This window comes from Canis lupus, chromosome 5, assembly GCF_003254725.2.
Source record: "Canis lupus dingo isolate Sandy chromosome 5, ASM325472v2, whole genome shotgun sequence".
NCBI classification, from domain to species: Eukaryota; Metazoa; Chordata; class Mammalia; order Carnivora; family Canidae; genus Canis; species Canis lupus.
In genome coordinates this window covers 74,813,295-74,833,746 of record NC_064247.1, presented here as the reverse complement: position 1 = coordinate 74,833,746, position 20,452 = coordinate 74,813,295, and the positions used below count along the sequence as shown (strand labels likewise).

The window sequence follows — 20,452 nt, the reverse complement described above, 5'->3', positions numbered from 1 at the left end:
CTGGGGCCGGGTACCAGACAGGGACAAGCCCTGAGCTCTGGAGCCCCTTCACAGTAGTCCACAGGGAGCCCACAGAGCCTCACTAACTGTGCCCCACTTGCCATGTATAAGCTGACCCCGTAGCTCTGAGTTGTGCTCATTCTTTCTGAGGGTGCTTATCACACTGTGTGCCCCTGCCTGGCAGGCTTCTCTTTGGAGCTGTTGAAAACTTCTGCTTTTCCTCTGTCAGAGACTCATTGTGTTGTATCTGCCATCAAAAGAATTTTTAAGTCTTATAAACAATTGTTAACACAGATTTGTCCTTTTAGGTTCCATGGTGGTATGTACCACACAATAATAGCAAACATTTATTTGGCATCTCTTTGCATTAGGGCATGTACTCAGTGAATGTGCTCAGTGAAACAGGGCATGAATGTCAATAATGCTTGAATAAAAATAGTTAGTAAATTAATGTAATCTTCTATTTAAATGTTAGACTTTATATCCGAGCCTCAAGGTAGATGACAAAATGAAGGAAAGAAAACATGTGCTAATATTCTTATTTGGGGTTTTATGTAATAGATGTTGTATTTTAATAAATAGTGAATATTAGGTAATTATGGATTTAAGAAGGTATTAAGCCCTATTTCATATATATATGCGTATATATATATATGATTTGTATATAAACCATTCTCTATTATCAATGTCAATATTACTTAAATACATTTCCCAAATTAAGGCCTTATTGTACTAAACTGAAAGACATGCAGTAGTTACATCTCTAATATTCTGGTATGCAGTGAATAGAAAAAAATATAAGTACTGCTCTACCTATACATCCTTGAATATACAATAGATTCTTATTTTTCACTCTTGAGTGCTTAGGCACACTTTACTTTATGACCTTTTCCCTGACTGTGCCTCCCCCACCTCTCACCCACCACCTGCTTCCCTAGACAGGATAGAACCAGTGGTATATTGGTGAATTGCCTGGGGTGGGAGTGGTTGCTTATTTGTAGTTTGCCAATTTCTGTGTTTTAAATATTCCCACCACGGCCAGTTGTGAACATGGCTATATTTAACAATCAGCTTGCAAAATTCCTGAAAATTTAATTGCTTCTCATACACTGTTGCCAGCCAGCTCCAGCCTTCTACTGGATAGAACTCTCTTCCATCATTTATTGTATTATTGTTCCCTGCACCTGTCTCACCATTAACATTGGTGCTTCACGCATGTTTTTTTTCAACGTCTGTTCCGTCCATAAGGCTGTAAACACAGCAAGGATGGGGACTATGCCTTGACCATCTGTATTCTCAGGCTTTTAATGCTGTATTTCTTTATTCAGGAAGTTTGAACATGATCAGATGCCAAAGGTAGTTTTCTAGTTCTATCCCATTGTGAACTATGATTGAAGGTTAAATCATTACCTAATCATGTATGGGCAGTAAACCTGCTAGTTCCAAGTGTAGACGTGAATGTCCACCTGTCAAATTAAGCGTTTTAAAATTCAGTAAGATCCTTGGTTCTCCCCAGTGTCAGGAAGTCTAAATACCTACAAATGAATATAATTAACACAGGTTTCATCTATTCTTACTAAATTCTTGTTTTTCTATATTATTCTACGTTATGAGAAGTTTCATATTTTGGAAATCTGAATTTATTAAATTCCATACAGGAGTACAGTTTTACTGGTTTTTCTAGTCCACTAACAGATTTTTAACTAATCTTTTGCCCATTTTTTTGTTTCTATTTGCATAAAAGGGGCTGGTGGCTGGTCTCCACTTGTATCAAACAAATACCAGTGGTTGCAGATTGACCTTGGAGAGAGAATGGAGACTACGGCTGTGGCCACCCAAGGGGGATATGGAAGCTCCAACTGGGTGACCAGCTACCTTCTGATGTTCAGTGACAGTGGCAGGAACTGGAAACAGTATCGACAAGAAGACAGCATCTGGGTATGTTTCCTTGACAAAATACATAGTCTCTTAGGGAAAGAAGTAGGGTCATCCCTACATGTTGTTAACAAATTTTCTAAACTAAGTTGAGAAATGGAATTTTTGAAATTACTTAGAAAATATTTTTCAAGGAAAAATACATTAATATTCATTTCTAATACATTTCGTGCTATAACTTATGAAAGTACTAAAGGTAAATTTATCTCAGAGGCTTCAGGAATTGGAAAAAAAATTTATTTTTCCACTACATAGAGTGGAAATCTAAGAAATAAAGAAAACTTATAAAAAATTATTTTAAGCTTTGTCCAGTAGCACAGTGGTTTTGCATTGTTTTTATTTAAATCTTGGTTAAAAGAATTTGTTCCTTTTATTTCCTCTGATGACTCTGAGATTTCTGAACATCTCCCTCTCTCTAGTATATACAGGGTTTGTATATATAATATTTGGAATATTTATATGTGATACACACACATATATATGATTTTTATATAAACCATTCTCTATTCTTTTAAAAGTGTGTAAGTGGTGTAAAATGTAATGTATTATGGGTAAGGGCATAGCTCCTATAAGAGACTGACAAGGAGGCAGTTTTTAATAAAGTGAGTGGTATTTGTAGGTGGCTGATTGTATATAAACACCTGATGGAAGAAGGAAGCAATAGGCAGTTTGCTTTGTGGTGAAGAAAGGACTTCTTTGCTAGTAGAAGGGTATTGGTTTGGATCCTCTGTGGGCTGGGGACAACATACTGCAGTAAAAGAACTTTTTTTTTTTTTTTCCCTCTGGCTGAGCTGCTGGAACCAGAGAAAATGAGTAACTTAATGAAGCATCATTCTTAGCACACAGATAATTTGGAAGCCTATTTGGGCACATAATGATAATTTTCTTTGATCAGTCAATTGCCTCTCTTTTGAAAGTTCCTAGAACTCAGTTATACATTATCAACTCATGGAAGAAATGGACTGTGATTCACTCACCTTTGTATCTCTAAAGCACTTGGTGACCATTCAACGCATGTTTATTGATGTAAATTGAATTGAGAAGAAGTAGCCCTGCTCTTTCTCTAGAGAGAACAACAGTCAGGATAGAAGATGTTGCCTATAAGCATTTTTAAGAAAAGCTGCCTTTAAAATCCAAAGCAAGCTGAAGTGTAGAAGAACAAGGAAAAACTGGATATTATGGTTGAATTAATTTCATGAGAACCATTCAAACTAGGGGTAAAATAAACAGTGATTATGAACCAATAACAATGAAAGCTTAATGAGGTGTTTATTTTAACTAGGTGTTTAGATTATCTTTTACTCTTTTTCTAAATTAAGCATTGGATTTTAAACTAGATAAGTAGAGGCTAATTCATGCTAATATTTAGCTGTGTTAAGTAAAGCATATGTTTTTGGCATTTCTTAAAATGATGGATGAACCATGAAAATTGTTTCTCTGTTAATTAAACTGGGGAAAGACAAACCTAGACCATGCCATTTGCCTTTTTTTTGCTTAGTCATATTAAAGATGAGGTACTCAGATACTGGAGCACCTGAGTAGCTCAGTCAGTTAAGGGTCTGACTCTTGGTTTAGGCTCAGGACATGATCTCATGGGTCATGAGGTTGAGCCCCTTAATTGCACTCTGCACTTAGTGAGAGTCTGCTTGAGATTCTTTCCCTCTGCTCCTCCCCCTGCTAACATATATGCATGCTTTCTCTCTTTCTCTCTTTTTTTTTAAAGATTTTATTTATTTACTCGTGAGAGACACACACACACACAGAGGCAGAGACAGAAGCAGAGGGAGAGGGAGAAGCAGGCTTATTGCGGGGAGCCCGATGTGGGACTCGATCCTGGGACCTGGGTATCACCACCTGAGCCAAAGGCAGACGCTCAACCACCGAGCCACCCAGGTGCCCCTGTCTCTCTCTTTCAAATAAATGAACACATTTTTAGAAAAGGTGAGGTAGTCAGCATGAAATAGATGCATAATGATATCCTTAAGTAATCCAAACCAATCAACGTAAAGACAGATGGCGTCTATCACAATTAATTGTCAAGGTAACACTATCTTTTAGATTATGGTATAATTTGTTGGTTTACTCACTGTGCTCCTCTCTTGAATGTTGAACACCCTAAAAATAGAGGCTGTGGCTTCCAACCTTTCATTTCAGCATCCCAAATCTTTAGAGTTCCTGGCATGTTAAACCATAAGAGACACTTAACTATAGAAAATAAACTGTGGGTTGCTGGAGGGGAAGTGGTTTGGGGGATGGGGTAACTAACTGGGTGATGGGCATTAAGGAGGGCATGTGATGTAATGAGCATTCAGTACCTAGTGTGGCACATGGCTTTTGTTGAGTGTATTACAGAAACAAAACAAAACAAAACAAAACAATGAATGAATAAGTAAATTTGAATACATTATTGATCTCCTAATCTGGGTCTAACTTTATAAAAACAGTTCTGGGAGGTATAAAAAGAACTCATGTTAATGTCTTCAATGAGATAAAACACATTGAAACAAACCAAAAAATGATTCACAGAAGCATGCAAATATGGGGTACAGACTTCTAGAGATTTGGAAATTGGTGAACTATACTGATCATTTGACTGACTTTGTTAAAAAGGCTGGGCTCACATGGGTATTGAAAAAAAGCATGATGACTTAGATTATGGAAGGATTAAGGAAGCTGAATGATACTTTTGGATATGATAAAGAAAATTGATGGATAACTTTGAATGTCAAGATCAAAATTAATATTCTACAGCAGGCAGCATGCATACACATAAGACAGATGAAGTTGTGGTGTAGCTAAAACAACCCAAATCTCATACCACACACACATCCTCATGCTACCTGTTTATCCCAGGAAGGCTGCAGAGTTCTATTCTACTCCAGTTACTCAGGTGCCACTCTAAGGGACGCTCCCTTTCTGTGAATCCACAATTGCCAAAGCAGAAAAAAATGAAACATGGTGAATTGTACCCAGTTCTTGACATTTCACCTGGAATAACACAGATCACTTCAATTTGGGTTGTTTGTTTAATCAAAGTATAATTTATAATTGATGTACATAGTAAGGAATTTAACCCTTTGTTGTATTTTACAAATATATAATTCCCAAATTCTTTTTCTTTACTTGGTATGTTTTTGCCCCTTTTTAAAAAGGAACTCTGGGTTGTATACAGACAATACAAAACATGCCAGTTTTCTTTAAGAGCTTCACATTCTGCTCCAGATGATAGAAATAAATCCATGAAAGAGAGTTAGGAAACACATAAGCCATTATACAAGTGTGTGATGGAAAGAGAAAGAAGAGACAATTGTGAATTTAGAAACAAATAAAATAAAACCCATCAACACGGATTGAAATGCTGCTGTGAGGATCCTCACTCTCCCTTAATTTGATCCTGCCTTGAGCACTGGGGAAAACAATGACTTCTGTGTACCTGAAACAATTAATAAAATGCCCTGATGCTTCTTAAAAATAATCTTTAAAAAGAAAGGCAAAATATTTTATTTATTATCTATACAGGTCACACACATATTTAATTGAGCTGTAAACTTGACAGGTATATGATATTTTGTACAATTATGCATTAAAACATTTCTTTAGAAAAGATTTATAGTCCAAGCTCATAAATGTAATTTATACAAAGTACTCTAGTAGATGGCATATAAATATTTCACAAAAAATTAGAAGATGCAAGGCACTAAAATTGTTCCTTTCAAATTGAAGATAAAATAAAATCCCTCAACATCTATGATCAAAAGACTTTTCAGCCAGTTTATTGTAAGTGATTGAAAAAGTAAATGTAAGGTGTAATTTTCACTCATTTAAGAACAATTGCTGAATATCATGAAAGTAACATCTTAGAGACCATTTTAAATAGATTGTGCAGGAACTTTATAGCTAAATTATTTAAATTGTCTCTGATATATGCCCAAGATTCTTTTATACTGCAGACTATATAGACAAGGAAGGGGATGTTACAGTTTTATGAATTATTTAGGTAAATATGATTGTTATACATAGAATAGTTTGCTTTTTGTTTTTTTATGGATTTCATCCAAACAAAAAACCTGTAGTGTATTTCTAAGGTTAGTGTAGTTTTATCTTGTTTTTTAATTAGAAGTGTTTAATGTCGTGATTCTGGGTTTGGCTTATGAAAAACCCAGGGTCTGTGTGACATAGCATATTTAATTGGGTAGAAGTATCGCCTGTCACAAAATATTCACACCATTATCAATTGTGAATGATTGAGTTGTCAACTGTCAAAGCCAGACAGGACAGAAACACTCCCTGCAAAGATTTTAACGTGTATTTGTTTCAAATCAAATAAATATGTGACCAGGGACGCTTAACAGAAAACCCGAGGAGGCAGGAATGCATGTGGGAGAGGTGCTATAAGCTTGGTAGACTCCCTGCCTTGCAAGGCACAGCTTTTCTAGCCCTTTCCCTCTGTCAAGCCCTTATTCTAGTGACTTGAGCCTGCAAAAATCATTTGTGGTGATATGAAGTACAACCGTACTAATGCCATGTGTGTCAACATGTCAAACCATCAAGCTTAATGCATCGCAAGACTTGCCTCAGTCCTTGGACAAACGCCTGGAGAATGCTTTAAGCTCCATCTGCCTTTCAAGACGGCCTCTACTTCAATGCCAAAAAGACATTGTTAATGAAAGTTGTCTGTATCCCCAGGAAATCTCCTGTTTGTATTTCTATTTAACTATGAGTTTTTCACTCTTTTAAAAATGATTAACCTACTAGTGCATGATTAAAGGTGGCTGCATTTGGGGTTTTAATGTGGCTTCAAACATGGGTCAGAATGGTTAGTTTGTGAGGCACCTTCTCTATCATGGAGTATGATTTCTTTTGCCTCCTTGCATCTGTGCTCATTCTATAATGTGCTATGTCAGTCCTTTGTCATAAACGTCTTTGGACACACATATATTGGAATTTTATAGCAATGTGGAATATACAAAATATATATATGCAAACCCCTATGAACTGCAGGTCCACGTATATAGCGAGATATGATAAATGGTACTGTTGTTTCACATTCTTCAAAATGATCTGTCTCTAAGCAAGCAAGATAAAAATCATTTGAGGAGAGTGATTAGAGTTAGGAGACTGGATTTGGTGTCCTTTTCAGAAATCATCATTCTCAAATCATCAACCAGGGAACAACATATGTTAAATACATCTTCCTTGTATCTCACATTCTCCCATATGACCATTCAGTGGCAGTGACATCACCCATTTTCTCCATTCCGTCTTGCCATTTGCCATGATATGATGTGGTGGATGTCTACTTCTGGCTTGTGTAGTTCCCCCATCATGGGAAGCTATGCTTGGAGTTCTCCCTCAGGATAATTCTGTCCCTTTTAAATGCCCCTTTTGTTGTTAAGACCTAGGCAACTAGGTCTTCTAAAAAACCAACATGTTAAACTCTTAGTAATTTATCTTCCCACATATAAATAACAACATAGACAATAGAAAAGAAATATACACTCCACCTAAATTAGAACCAAAAATGAATGCATATCAAGGAAAAAACCTGAAGGAAACCTAAAGGAAAATGTACAAGATATATAAAAATAATGTTTAGAATATTATCAAAGGACTTAAAGAAGATGTGATTAAGTGCAAGGTCATACCTGTTTTGAAGTGGAAAACAATATCATAAAGCTACTCATTCTAACCTAAAATAACTCATGAAAGTAAAATTGTTGTAAATTTCATGTATAAAAAGTATATATGAGAAAATAGGTAAGTTAGCAAAAATAACAATAGGAAGGAGAATCTACATGTTAGGAAATTCTATAAATCTGTATTAATTAAAACACTTTGATACTGGCACAGTAAAGCCTGGTTAAAGAAAAAAGAACAAATGTTCTTTACTATATCTAAATACATTTAGGGATTTGACTAAGATAGATGTAGCATTGAAAATATATGAGGAAATGTAAGTTAGTCAGTATAGAACTTAGCCATGGTTTTGAGGACAACAAAAATATTTTTATGTCAAAATAGATTCTGGGTGAGTTGAATATGTAAAAATGATACAGACGTAGAAAAAAAGTAATAAAAGAAAACACAAATGATGAATAGATACACATAATATTGGAAGGCACATGTCTTTCTAAGCAAGAAAACCAAACCCAGATGCCATTGAGGGAAAGATGAAAAATGAGATAATTTTTAGAAAGCTGCATGAAAAAATAGCATAAACATTAAAAGAAAGAGTATAAATTAGAAATTATTTTTAGCTTGTACGATAGCAATGCCCACTTTGAATTCACCAGCAGCAGTGGTTGGGTTAAGATTGATATTCACAACCTCAAAAAAAAAAAAAAAAAAAAAAAAAAGATTGATATTCAGATTGACAATGACCAAACAGACTTTATTCACCCGCGAGTTTACTTAGATTGAAAAGGGATAAAGGGCAGCATGAATAGCATTCATAATAGCATAATGGATGCTCAGTTGTACTGAACAGCTTCTAAATATCCCAACAACTTGAATTGGTATAAACATGGTGACAATGGACAAGGCTGAGTGGGTGTGACCACCACAGATCAGGAAAGCTATCAGCTTCAGGGGATCTTCAGCTTTTATACCTTGCCAAATGCTAGAACTCCTCAGAGACACTTACCAACCCCTTTTGTGGTGTACCTGCATGTCATCACTCCCAGGTGACTCTCTGATACAGGATATATCTGTGGTTCCCAAATTTTACTGCTTATTTGAATTCCGATGCCCAGACAGCATCCATTCCAATTAAATAATGTTTGGGGGTGGGAACCCAGGTATTGGGATTTAAAAAAAAAAGTTCCAAGTGATTCCAGTTTGCTGCAATGTATGGGAACCATTGGACTACTCAATAAACAAACTTGACAACCAAGTAGATTCTTAGTTCAGTACAAAGCATAATCAGCAGGATACCAGTCTATCTTAGATCCAGTAGACTCCTGTGCCTTCCTTGAGTATATGTTGCAAGAAGGATTTGGCTGAAGATCAATGCTACGTTTAAAAAAAAAAAAAAAAAAAAAAAAAGGCTGTAAACCAGATGTTAACTCTGCCCTTCTAATGAGAAAGATCTCTGTCCTCTTAATGAGAAAGACCTACTATTATGTTAGCCACTAGCTATATAGGGCTATTTCAATTAAAAACTCAACTAAAATGAAATAAAATAAAAATAAAGTTTCTCAGTTGCACTAGCCACATTTTAAGTGCTCAATAAGTGTATTAAGCCAGTAGTTACTATTTTAGGCAGTTATAGAACATACCCATTATCACAGAAAATTCTATTAGCACAGGTACAAAACATTCTTTAAAATTACTAATAAAAATAAAACTTTATTTTTTATTTATCTTTTTTATTTTTTATTCATTTTTACAGATTTTATTTTTAAGTCATCTCTACACCCAGCGTGGGACTGAAACTTACAACTCCAAGATCAGGGGTTGCATGCTCTACTGATTGAGCCAGCCAGGCAGGCACTCCTGAAGCTTTATTTTATTTTTATTTTTATTTTTATTTTTATTATTTTTATTTTAATTTTTATTTTTTTAAAGATTTATTTATTTATTTATTCAGAGAGAGCGAAAGAGAGGCAGAGACACAGGCGGAGAGAGAAGCAGGCTCCATGCAGGGAGCCTGACATGGGACTCGATCCCGGGTCTCCAGAATCACACCCCAGGCTGCAGGTGGTGCTAAACTGCTGCGCCACCAGGGCTGCCCTGAAGCTTTATTTTTTTAAGAAAGGAAGCAAAATATAAACAAGCAGTTCATAGAAAGGAAAAGATAAATAAATATGTGAAAGTCTTTAACCTCATTCACTATTGAAGAAATGCAAATTAAAACAGGTGTCAGGTAACACTTCCTAAAAGACATAAATAAGAACGTTGGAACTACGGTGTTAAGACATAATTTGCCAAGTTGTTGTATATAACAAAATAATGTCTTCTTTAATTTTAATATGATTTTTCTTAAAAAATTTTTAACTACTACATCAAAACCATGGTATTATGGATTCTACTGTTTAACACAAGAGAAAGCTAAAAATTGATTCTAAAGAAAATTATTTAAAAAGCAAGTAGGGATCCCTGGGTGGCGCAGCGGTTTGGCGCCTGCCTTTGGCTCAGGGCGCGATCCTGGAGTACCGGGATCGAATCCCACATCGGGCTCCCAGGGCATGGAGCCTGCTTCTCCCTCTGCCTGTGTCTCTGCCTCTCTCTCTCTGTAACTATCATAAATAAATTAAAAAATTAAAAAAAAAAAGATTAAAAAAAAAAGCAAGTAGAATGAACACTTATTATGGCCTAGATCTTCTGTCTCTAGGTTTGTAAATAATATAAGTTAAAATCTATAAATGAAAGAGTGGAGGGATTATTTATTTGCTTGAATAAAAAATATATGCCATTATTTTAATATGTATTATATATTTATTCAATTAATCTTCACAACCCAATGAATTAGGAACTATGATAATGACTAGTTTGCGTATAAGAAAACAAAGATGGGGAGGTTATTTTCCTAAGGCTGAATAGCTAGATAGGGAAGATTGTGATCCTCCAGAACCGGGCATAAGTGTCCCCTATGCTGTATGTTCAAGTATTATGAGTATGAAATCAACATTTGTTTAAATCAGTTTTTTTTTTTTAAAGATTTTATGTATTTTTTTGAGAGAGATGGGCATACAAACCAGGGAGAGGTGCAGAGGGAGAAGCAGACTCCCTGTTGAGCAGGGAGCCCCACTCCCAGCTTCATCCTGACCAAGGATCATGACCTGTTCCAAAGGCAGACAGCCAAGCATCTGAGCCACCCAGGTGCCCCTGAAATCAACAATTTGAAGGAGAACCCAAATGATTTAAGACGCAGAAAACATTGCCATGAGGCGTGGGTGAAGAGGTACAGTCAAACTCTGTTGGTGGGAGAATAAATAGGTAAAAACTGTTTAAAAAGTAATGAATGTTTTTAGCGTATTGAAGGAAGGGAGTCCAAAACAATGATGCCTAATACTTTAAATCTATTCAAATACATAAGCTGCACCAAAAAGCAACTCAAACTCTAGGGATGTATCTTGTAAATTCACTTTCACTGTGCATTTGAAATGCATGCAAGGATATTCATTGCCACATTGTCTGTAGAAGCAAAATAATATTGATCCAATCCACCAGCAGTAGATCACTTGCCTAAGTAAATTACAGCACCTTCACACAATGAAATAATTTATGGCCATCAAGAACAGATGATGCAACAATATGCTTGCCGTTTCTGGAGTGAATTCCAAACCTGATGTAAAATTTTGAAGTGAGCCGTCATTTGATAGTAAAAAAGTGAATCTTAAGGAAACGAAGACAAAGATATGGGTGGGGGGGCTTTGGATGGAAAATATGTTTATTTATAAAGCACCAGTAAAGATTAGATTTAAATGATGTTTCAAATAAAATAATCTGGAAGTAGAAAAAACAAAGGATGACAAATAGAGAACAGGTAGGAAATAATTCAATTATCAAATTTTTAAGAAAAATAGACTGTGGAAATGTCCTACTTGTTATTTAATGTGACATTTATTGATGATATAAAGATTATGGGAGTTATCAATGCAAATCATCATATATTGTTTGTTAATATTTACTTTAGTAGTAGTTTAAAAATATATATAATGGTTGGATGGTACTCCTACATGCATGTCATCTAATCCTTGATCATATTATGACAGATTAAGAGAATACCTTAGTTCTGATACTAAATTGGCCTCTGAGTCAGTTCTCAGTCAAAAAACCAGAAATTACTCAGGCATCTGAAACTGCTAAGTCATCAGAGGAAATAGGTGATGGAAAAGCTGATTGGCGAAATGTGAGATGGTGAGATAGCCCAGCTTAGCGACAGCAAGAAGATGCTGTAAGTCCAAGGACTACAGGGAAAATGAGACGGTTTGTGTTTCCAGAGCTTAGAGGCTAGCATTGTCCATTAATGCTAGAATATGGCAGGGGCTGCCCAGTAGAGGATTATGGAAGCAGGGGGTGACCTTTGTGATGTATTTTTGGAATAAAGGTGAGGTGCGGAGCTGGCAACCAAGAAAGAATTCTTGAGAAGTCTTTGGTGCAAAATGGTGGTTTTATTAAAGCACAGGGACAGGACCTGTGGGCAGGAAGAGCTGCTGCCCTGGGCCTGTGAGTGGTGGCTGATAATATACCTGGGAGTTGGAGGGCTTTGGGGATAGTGTACTTTCTAAGGAATTTTGGAAGCAAGGTTTCCAGGACCTTGAGGGGCTAGCTATTGTTGGGGAAAAGGTCACTTATTACGGTCTAATAAAATCTGAGCCATGAGACCCTTTAGATGTATATCAGTGGGCCATATGCTTGGAGGATGATTACCAACATGTATTTTGGGGGTTTAGAGATAAAGGAAATTTCTAAAGGAATTTTTTTTAAAGATTTTATTTATGTATATCAGAGAGAGAAAGAGGTCAGAGACACAGGCAGAAGGAGAAGCAAGCTCCATGCTGGGAGCCTGATGTGGGACTCGATCCCGGGATTCCAAGATCACGCCCTGGGCCAAAGGCAGGTGCCAAACCGCTGAGCAACCCAAGGATCCCCATTGAAAGGAATTTTTATCTGTTAAAGTAGACTCACAGGCTCCTGGAGGTTGGGCTAAGATTGCCTTCTTCTACCCTTAGCAAAGTATGAACATCGAGGCAGTTGAGACTGTAAAAGAATGTCCCTCTCCCTATTTCAAGGACTTGTCAGTGTGCTTTGTCCTCAGCTAGTCCTCTGTTCCCCCATCACTTTGGGAGCATGAGCCTTGTAAAAACTCAGCCACTACCAAGAAGCTGCCCAGGTAGAGCAAGAGTGGGGAGAAATTTCCTGGCTCCTCTCTGCTTTTCACCTGCTCATTTGTCTCTAGCGCTCAGCTGGGAGCTTGCTAAACCAAGAGCTTAGGGTTCTCAGTCTGCATCACTCAACCTTCCTATGCCTCTGAACAGAGCAGGGAAATGGTGACACATGGCTCTCAGGGAAACAAGCAAATGACCAGTACCGCCCTAAGGGCAGCTCCCCTCCCTAAGCTTCTTTTACTTACTTATAGAAGGAGGGGCCACGTAGAATCCAGGTACTTACTGAGTGGTCTCTCATTCCCTGTCAGTTGCAAAATTGCATCCTTCCCCATCGACCCATAAAGAAAGTAGATCAATAATATTTTGATACTGAGGAAATTGAGGTTTAAGACTGTAAGTTCCCACCTAACTAGTGCCACCTTTATAAGGTTTACATTTAGCTCTTTTCTTCCTGCTGATATTGATAAGTACGCAAAGCTAGCAAAGAGCAGCAGTCTGATACACCAAAAGAAGGGAATCCACAGCGAACATTAAATCATTGGTTTAGGGTCATTTTTTACACGCCATCTACTCTCAGGCAGTAGAATGATGCTATTAGATTATGGATTCAATTCTTTGCTGTTTCTCAAAATATACATTGTAGTGCAAAGTCTAGATTTGCTTTCAGTGTGGGGAAGATGGCATTGCTGTGTTGTTCCTCATCAAAGATTTTGTAGATGCAGGCCACGGCTCACTGCAGAGGACCAGGTAGAAAGTTTCTATGTGGATTAATACATGTACTTCTTGTTGCCTCTGGGATAGGGTAATTCCACACACTTGGTGTACAAAAATCAGCACAGCCACTATGTTTTACTGAAATGTTTTGCTTGGCTGGTGACCTGAGGGCCTGTCCAGCCCCAAACCTGGTGCGTTTCATTGACAGCTTTGTGTACCACAGCTCCCAAGTCCCATGCTCTCAGTCATCACTCTTAGGGCACTAACCAAGGTTCCTTGTGCTTTCACACTTCCCTTTTGGGTGTGCTCTTCATTCATCTGAGGTGTGCTTGCCAAATATGCTTCAGTTCATCCCTTCCAACTCGAGACCTTCCAACCACTTGCTTTCTGGTCCCTTCTGTCCCATCACTTCTCCAGTGTTCGCTAACTCATCACCAGGGTCTTGTTTCCAGTGACATCTGCAATAGTGTTATTTCCAGGGAGTCCTTGTGGATTACTTTGCACGGTTTGCGTAAGCTTAATGAACTGATTTTCAAACACATTCATGTATTTTTCATTCTCTTTCACTATGTTTCCCTTATTCCAAATTATACACTCACCATAAATAAATACCCAAATGCTGCTGGCTAAAATGCATATGATGTATACTGTCTTTATTAAAAAATAAAATCATTTCTTAATTAAGGCTGTGAATTTCTAGGAGATAGCAACACCATGCTTTTTTTGCTAATGTAGTTTAGAATAGATATTAATAATACCATAATAGTAAAAGGAAACACTTTGGTGATTACTTCAGATCCAGAATACAATAATCTGGTGATGTGTCTCCTGGTTTACGAGGCAGAGGTCTGTGTATGTACTGAGAGGCATCCATATGATATTTTATATGAATACGTACAAGAAAAACTCTTAATTGTAAGAACCAGGACTTGAACTAAATGGTTTTATCCACACATATTCCCAGTTGTCTTTAGGAGTTATACCTCATTGTCTAAGATTTGTTTTGTATATAATTATCTGCATCTTACTACTTTTAGAAATGTTCACAAAGAATAATCCTTTGGTTGATTTAGAAGAGTCCTGCTTTAGAAAAAATTCAAGTGTAAGGGCATTTGTGCAGAAGTAGCTGTGAGTATGAACAGAGGAATAGAGGAAGAAAAAATACTAGGAAATATTCTACAGAGCTGTGTCTATAAATCCGAGAGATGCAGCTCAAAAGAAATCATATTTGATTTGTATTCTGCAAATGAAATTTTTATTTGGCTTTGAACTCCTATCTTCCATTCTGTATTTCTTATTGTTATTATTAATCTCTCATACCGAAAGGTTGTCTTCGCTTTGGAATCTTGAACATTTTAAGTACTTAATAATAGGGTTCTTTTTCAATAAGAAAGAGAGAAGAGAAAAATTGCTGGAGTAGTGCAAAGAGATCCTCAGGGAGCAATGGCTTTATTACAATATGTCAGAGTCATCATGAGTTGGGGGTGGGCTGGGGAATAGCGGTTTCAGGAAAAAAACTTGTATTTATTTTAGTGAGTTGGTGGAAAGTTGCAGAAAATTTTCCCAAGAGCTGCAAAGCTATTATGGTAATAGCAGTTCCATCCTTATACTCTGAAATAAAAAGAGGTAAATAAATTTTTTTTCACTATGTCACTTTGGAAATAGATTTTCTGCCCTTAGATTAGAATAAATACATGAGTTAATTAAGCTCACAATGGTGTTTATGCTCTGTTTAAAAATCTGCACATCAACAATGACAGGTAAATACTGAAACTTCTCTAAATTCGAAATTGTTCTATCCAGTACCCTTTTCCCATAAAATCAAATCCCTTGGATACATGTGTACACAAACAATGCATTTCCATGCTATTGACCAGGAAAAGAACTGCCACATAGCTCTGAGAGCCCAGCTCAGGCACCTATGTAGGAGTAGAGGATATAGATTCTTAGTGTGATCCAGGGTTGGGACACTGTGGTGGAAGACAGCAGGACAAGGACACATGGGCTGGGAAGAGCATAAGGGAAGGAAAGTAGAGAGCTAGCACCACAACAGGGAGGAAGTGAAGTCTATGGGGTGCTGGTTATTAGTCAACATTATCCAGAGAAATAGAACCAACAGGATGTACATAGATTTATTTTAAGGAATTGGGTTATTGTGATTGGTGATTGTGGAGGTTTGACAAGTCCAAAATCTGCCAGTCTAGAGACCCACAGAAGAGTTGCAGTTTGAATTCATACAGGGAATTCAGGCATTTTTCTATTAAGATCTTCCACTGATTGGATGAGGCCCACCCAGATTCTGGAGAGTAATCTCCTTTATTCAAAAGTCTGCTGATTTCAATGTTAATCTAATCTAAAAAATGCCTTCCCAGAGACATCAAGAATATGGTTTGACCAAATGTCTGAGTACTGGGACCTAGTCAAGTTGACTAGGCCTGACAAACTCCATAAAATTAACTTTTACAGATATGGAAGGAGTCAAAGAAACAGTAGAATTATTGGGGCTGAAAAACGAATAAGAATAGGAGCAGAGAAATATCTGGTGGTCTAGGATCAAAGAGTAGAATACAAGACTTAGTACTTTCAAAGTGGTGCAATCACAGGAAGTGATTAAGGACCAAGATGTGGACAGGGAAGTGTTAAAGAGGAGCATGCAAAGATTGTTTATGTCCAGCATGTTTTATAGAACTTCCAGCGGACATAGAAGCAGAGAGTTGGTGAGGGATTGCCATGAACATCAAATGACGTAGTTTGGGGAGAACCCAAGCTGAGGGGGACAGAATTTACTGTACCCTGCTGACATTCATAAAAGGGAGAAGAAATGTGTTTCCTCTCTTTTTTTATTTTGTTGACTTAGTTTCATGAGGAAGAAGGAAAAATTATATGAAATTCACAAGAGACCTATAAAAATATTAAACGACTCCATGGAAATGCAGCATTTGGGAAAAGTGTGCAAACTTCTCTTTAGGTACCGATGTGTGAATTTGGATATCACAGGACGTGCCAATCTCTTTTGGAAGCTCCCTCACAGTCACACCCAGAAATAATGTTTCACCCAGCTCTCTGGGCATCCATCCCTTAGCCAAGTCGAACTGATACATAAAATTAACCATCACAGATGCCTTTTACTCTGCAACATACCTCAGCTATTATAGGATCTAATTAAATCTGAGCCCTAGTTTCTGGTCCTTAAATCACTCCATTTCACAGAAGGACATGGGAAATAGAAGAGAGGAATGCAAGCGGATCATGATTTTTGGAAATGACTGTGGAAAGCATCCCAGGGAAGTTAACATATCCGGAAAGAGAATGCGATTAACAGGAACTCTTATATCTTACTTCACTTCACCACAATGTAGAGGTTAGATCATTTTCTTCCACTAGTCATCATCCTATTTATAATTTTCTTTTCTGTTAAAAAATTTAAGTTGTAAAATTTATTTTATCTTTTAAACTTTCTTTGGAGTTTGAACTTGGCATTGGTTTTATTTTCTTTTTCCATTTCAGATTTTAGCTGAGTCAACTCGAAAATATGCCACTCTTCCTCTTACCGGTTTTGTCTTTTTATTGCCACTCTACCTTGTACATTGCAGCCAGAGGTCACACTCTAATTACTTAGATGCTGTTTTATCATTCATATGAGATACATCTATTAATCATACTTTTCCTCCCAGTGGAACTGGAGATTAACCAAGCTGTGGTACTATACTGAGTGACTTCTGATACTTTACCTCTGATTTAGTAGTTATGTGCACACACATCAGTTTCAATCACTACTGACTGATCTGAGCTGGTTCTGACCAGGACAATGGTCCTCATCTTTCCTTTAAATTGATTCATGGATGTGTAATATTCTGATTTCCTGTACTGTACTTGGGTTAATGATATGTGAAGGATTTCTCTCTGTGTAAGTTCAGATTTAAAAAGATATGCTTAACATCTACATAATGGTGTAGATCTTGATGACCTCAGGGTGTGAAGTCCTTGACTAGGAGTATATTTGTCTGTCTAGTTTAATGATATTCACTCAAATACTTGATGTAGGAAGTCAGAGTTACTTAGTGAATGTTCTATATATTTTTTGAGAAAAATGTTCTCTCAACTGAAATTTTCAGATTTATTGCAGTAGCTAAAGACATTCTAGGTCCATTGTATTCTGCTGGAAAATGTGTTCAAAATGACCCTATGCATTTAGGACTAGATATAGATTATAATTTATTTTAATTTGAATAAGATATAGTATCTAGAGGGCAATCTGGTGGGATTGAGCTTGGTGATGCTTATGCTGAGGGAATCATATTGTTTCTGGCCTAAGCATACAGGACCAGGATTTGTATATGGTGACAAACTTCAGACCTTTCTGTATCACATAATTGGTTTTGGTCTCATTGATAAGAAGAACATTAGAAACTAAATTCCCATGTTTCATTTAGATTGCAGGATTATTTTGAATTCAGTGTTATATATTTTAAAGGGAAGTGATGGGCTTGTTTTTTATTCTCCAATTATTTCTCTGTCCTGGTTTTTAAAGCTCACAATTATATGAATAGACTCAAGCAAAGTATAACAATAAGAAAACTAAGAGATGAACTTGAAACTAAATGGGAGTAGGAGTTTTTTTTCTTAAAATATTCATCAATTGCTTATTGTAACTAGAGGTACTACTATATAGTTGAAGAGCTGTTTTCTTACTACTAGGCAATACTTGGCAAAGAACAATATGTACTTGAGCCATCCATAAATATTTAAAGGTTTTGATGATGTAGCAGTTACCAAGGATAGAACCAATGCATGCTCAGGAAGTCATATAGATAGGATGCTTCTTCCACACCACAAGCATCAATATGTGCCCCTTAGAATGCTAAGGGAAAATTATGACCCATCATGAACTCAGTTTCTTTAAGTTAGATGCCTGCTATTATAACAATTATTATTCTGTTGTTAACTACTGACTGCCCTGGACCTTGTCTTCTGTTATACTCCTCTGTAAATGTGCCCTGCAACTTTCTCAAGGTTTTCTCCATATCTTAGGACCTCTTTTTCTTTTTTTTTAAAGATTTTATTTATTTATTCATGAGAGATAAAGAGAGAGAGGCAGAGACACAGACAGAGGGAGAAGCAGGTGCCACACAGGGAGCCTGGTGTGGGACTCAATCTTGGGACTCTGGGATCATGCCCTGAACCAAAGGCAGAAGCCCAACCACTGAGCCACCCAGGCATCCCTCTTTTTTTTTTTTTTAAGATTTTATTTATTTGAGAGAGACAGAGACAGAGAGGAAAAGCATGAGCAGAGGGCAGAGGCAGAGGCAGAGGGAGAAGCAGACTCCCCGCTGAGTGGTGAGTCTGATGTAGGGCTTGATCCCAGGACCCTAAAATCATGACCCAAGTGAAGGCAGACACTGAACTGAACTGACTGAATCACCCACGGGCCCCCAGAATCTTTCTATTGCCTATTGTCATTTGTCCATAATTACTTTTTCCTAAAACTGAAGTTATCAGTACTTTCACACTATCTTCCCCAAATTGCATTTCATCAGACAGGCTGAATTTTAAAATACAATAATTTTCATGAAAGGAAACTTTTTTTTTTTTTTTGTAAATTGACATTCTCCAAATCCCAGCAGTCCCTAGAGGCGTTAACATAGAGGGCACTGAAATCCCTTTGGAGAGATTTCCCAAAGCTGACTCTTGATACAAGACACATTAGTCTTCCTGTCTCCTCCATCCAAATCTTTCCCTAGAAGAGACTCTGAGAGATGTATAACTGCCTCCATGAGAAGCAATAGTAATAATCCTGACATCATTCTAGTGAAAGGAGAAGGCAAGTGGCCAGCAATACCCAAGGAGTTGGGCTGGAAAGGGCTCTAAATTTTGCTGTAGGATATCCTAGACTGTTTCCCTTTCCTTCATGGGATTGTCACTTTCATCTGGATAATGCTTCAAGGGTGGTGACCATTTAAAAAGATTAACAGATGGCTTACTCCTACCCCTCATGTTTGTTTAATTACCTTGATAAAGACAAGGTGAAGAAAATGGGCATGGTCTACTACCATCTCTTTAAATAAAACAAACAGAAACATACACATATATTTACATATTTGCTCATTTTTAAAAAAAATAAATGTGAAGATAAGCAAGACTTTTTTTTTTAAAAGCTACCTCTTAAAAAAACAAAAAAAATTTAAAAGCTACCTATGATAAATTTTATGGGGAAGGATGAAGTAGGAATAGAAGCCAGACTCTTCTGAATACAACTTGTTTTTTAGATTTTACTCTAAAGTGGTATACATAATTTAATAATTGTATACCAAATTAAGTAAAAATTTATAAGCTGTTTCTAAAAATTAAAAGTAAAATAAAACAAACCTTTATGTTGGGTTAAAGGTGTAAACACATGGAAAGGAATTATCTGAGTGACTTCAAAACACAGCGGTTGGTGTGTCCTTACTGTTTTAGACCCCATTGACAAAAAAACTTTAAGCTCCTTTCAATAATCACATTTTGCTAATGATACTAGTTATATTTTATTTAAAATGTATTATGGTTCTAGAACTTATTCTGATAAAGTGATTTTATAAATACCATTAGAAATCATAACTTCAGTCTAAGAGAAAAGAGAAATCTAAAATTGGAAGAGGTAAATATTCTACAATCCTGAGCCCCAAAATTCCTCTCTGCCCCAAATACACACAAACCCCAAATTCCTAGACCCCAAATACCACTTTCTCTAAGAGGACCAAGGACTCCTTGTGGGGAATGACTCAATCCAGATCTGGAGTGTGAAGAATACAAAATAAATATGGGATATCTATGCAGAACACTGGGCTTTTATCTGTCAAAAAGACTCAGAAGCCAGCTCAAAAAGGATCTCACCAGCAAAAATGAAACAATAAGAATATTAACAAATACTAGAAATGGATTAAAACACCAGGTAGGATAAACATTTGTGAATTCATAATTATATGAAAAGT

The 20,452-nt window shown here is 36.8% G+C and overlaps 1 protein-coding gene across 1 annotated transcript in view; it reads left to right on the top strand.

Annotated features, from left to right (window-relative positions):
• The window catches only part of CNTNAP4 (contactin associated protein family member 4), a 241,399-nt gene that overhangs the window by 69,599 nt on the left and 151,348 nt on the right, over window positions 1-20,452 (top strand). Inside the window, exon 3 of the mRNA XM_025426897.3 lies at window positions 1,745-1,938. Within this exon, the coding sequence (XP_025282682.3) occupies window positions 1,745-1,938 (194 nt within the window). The remainder of the gene's footprint in view (window positions 1-1,744; window positions 1,939-20,452) is intronic.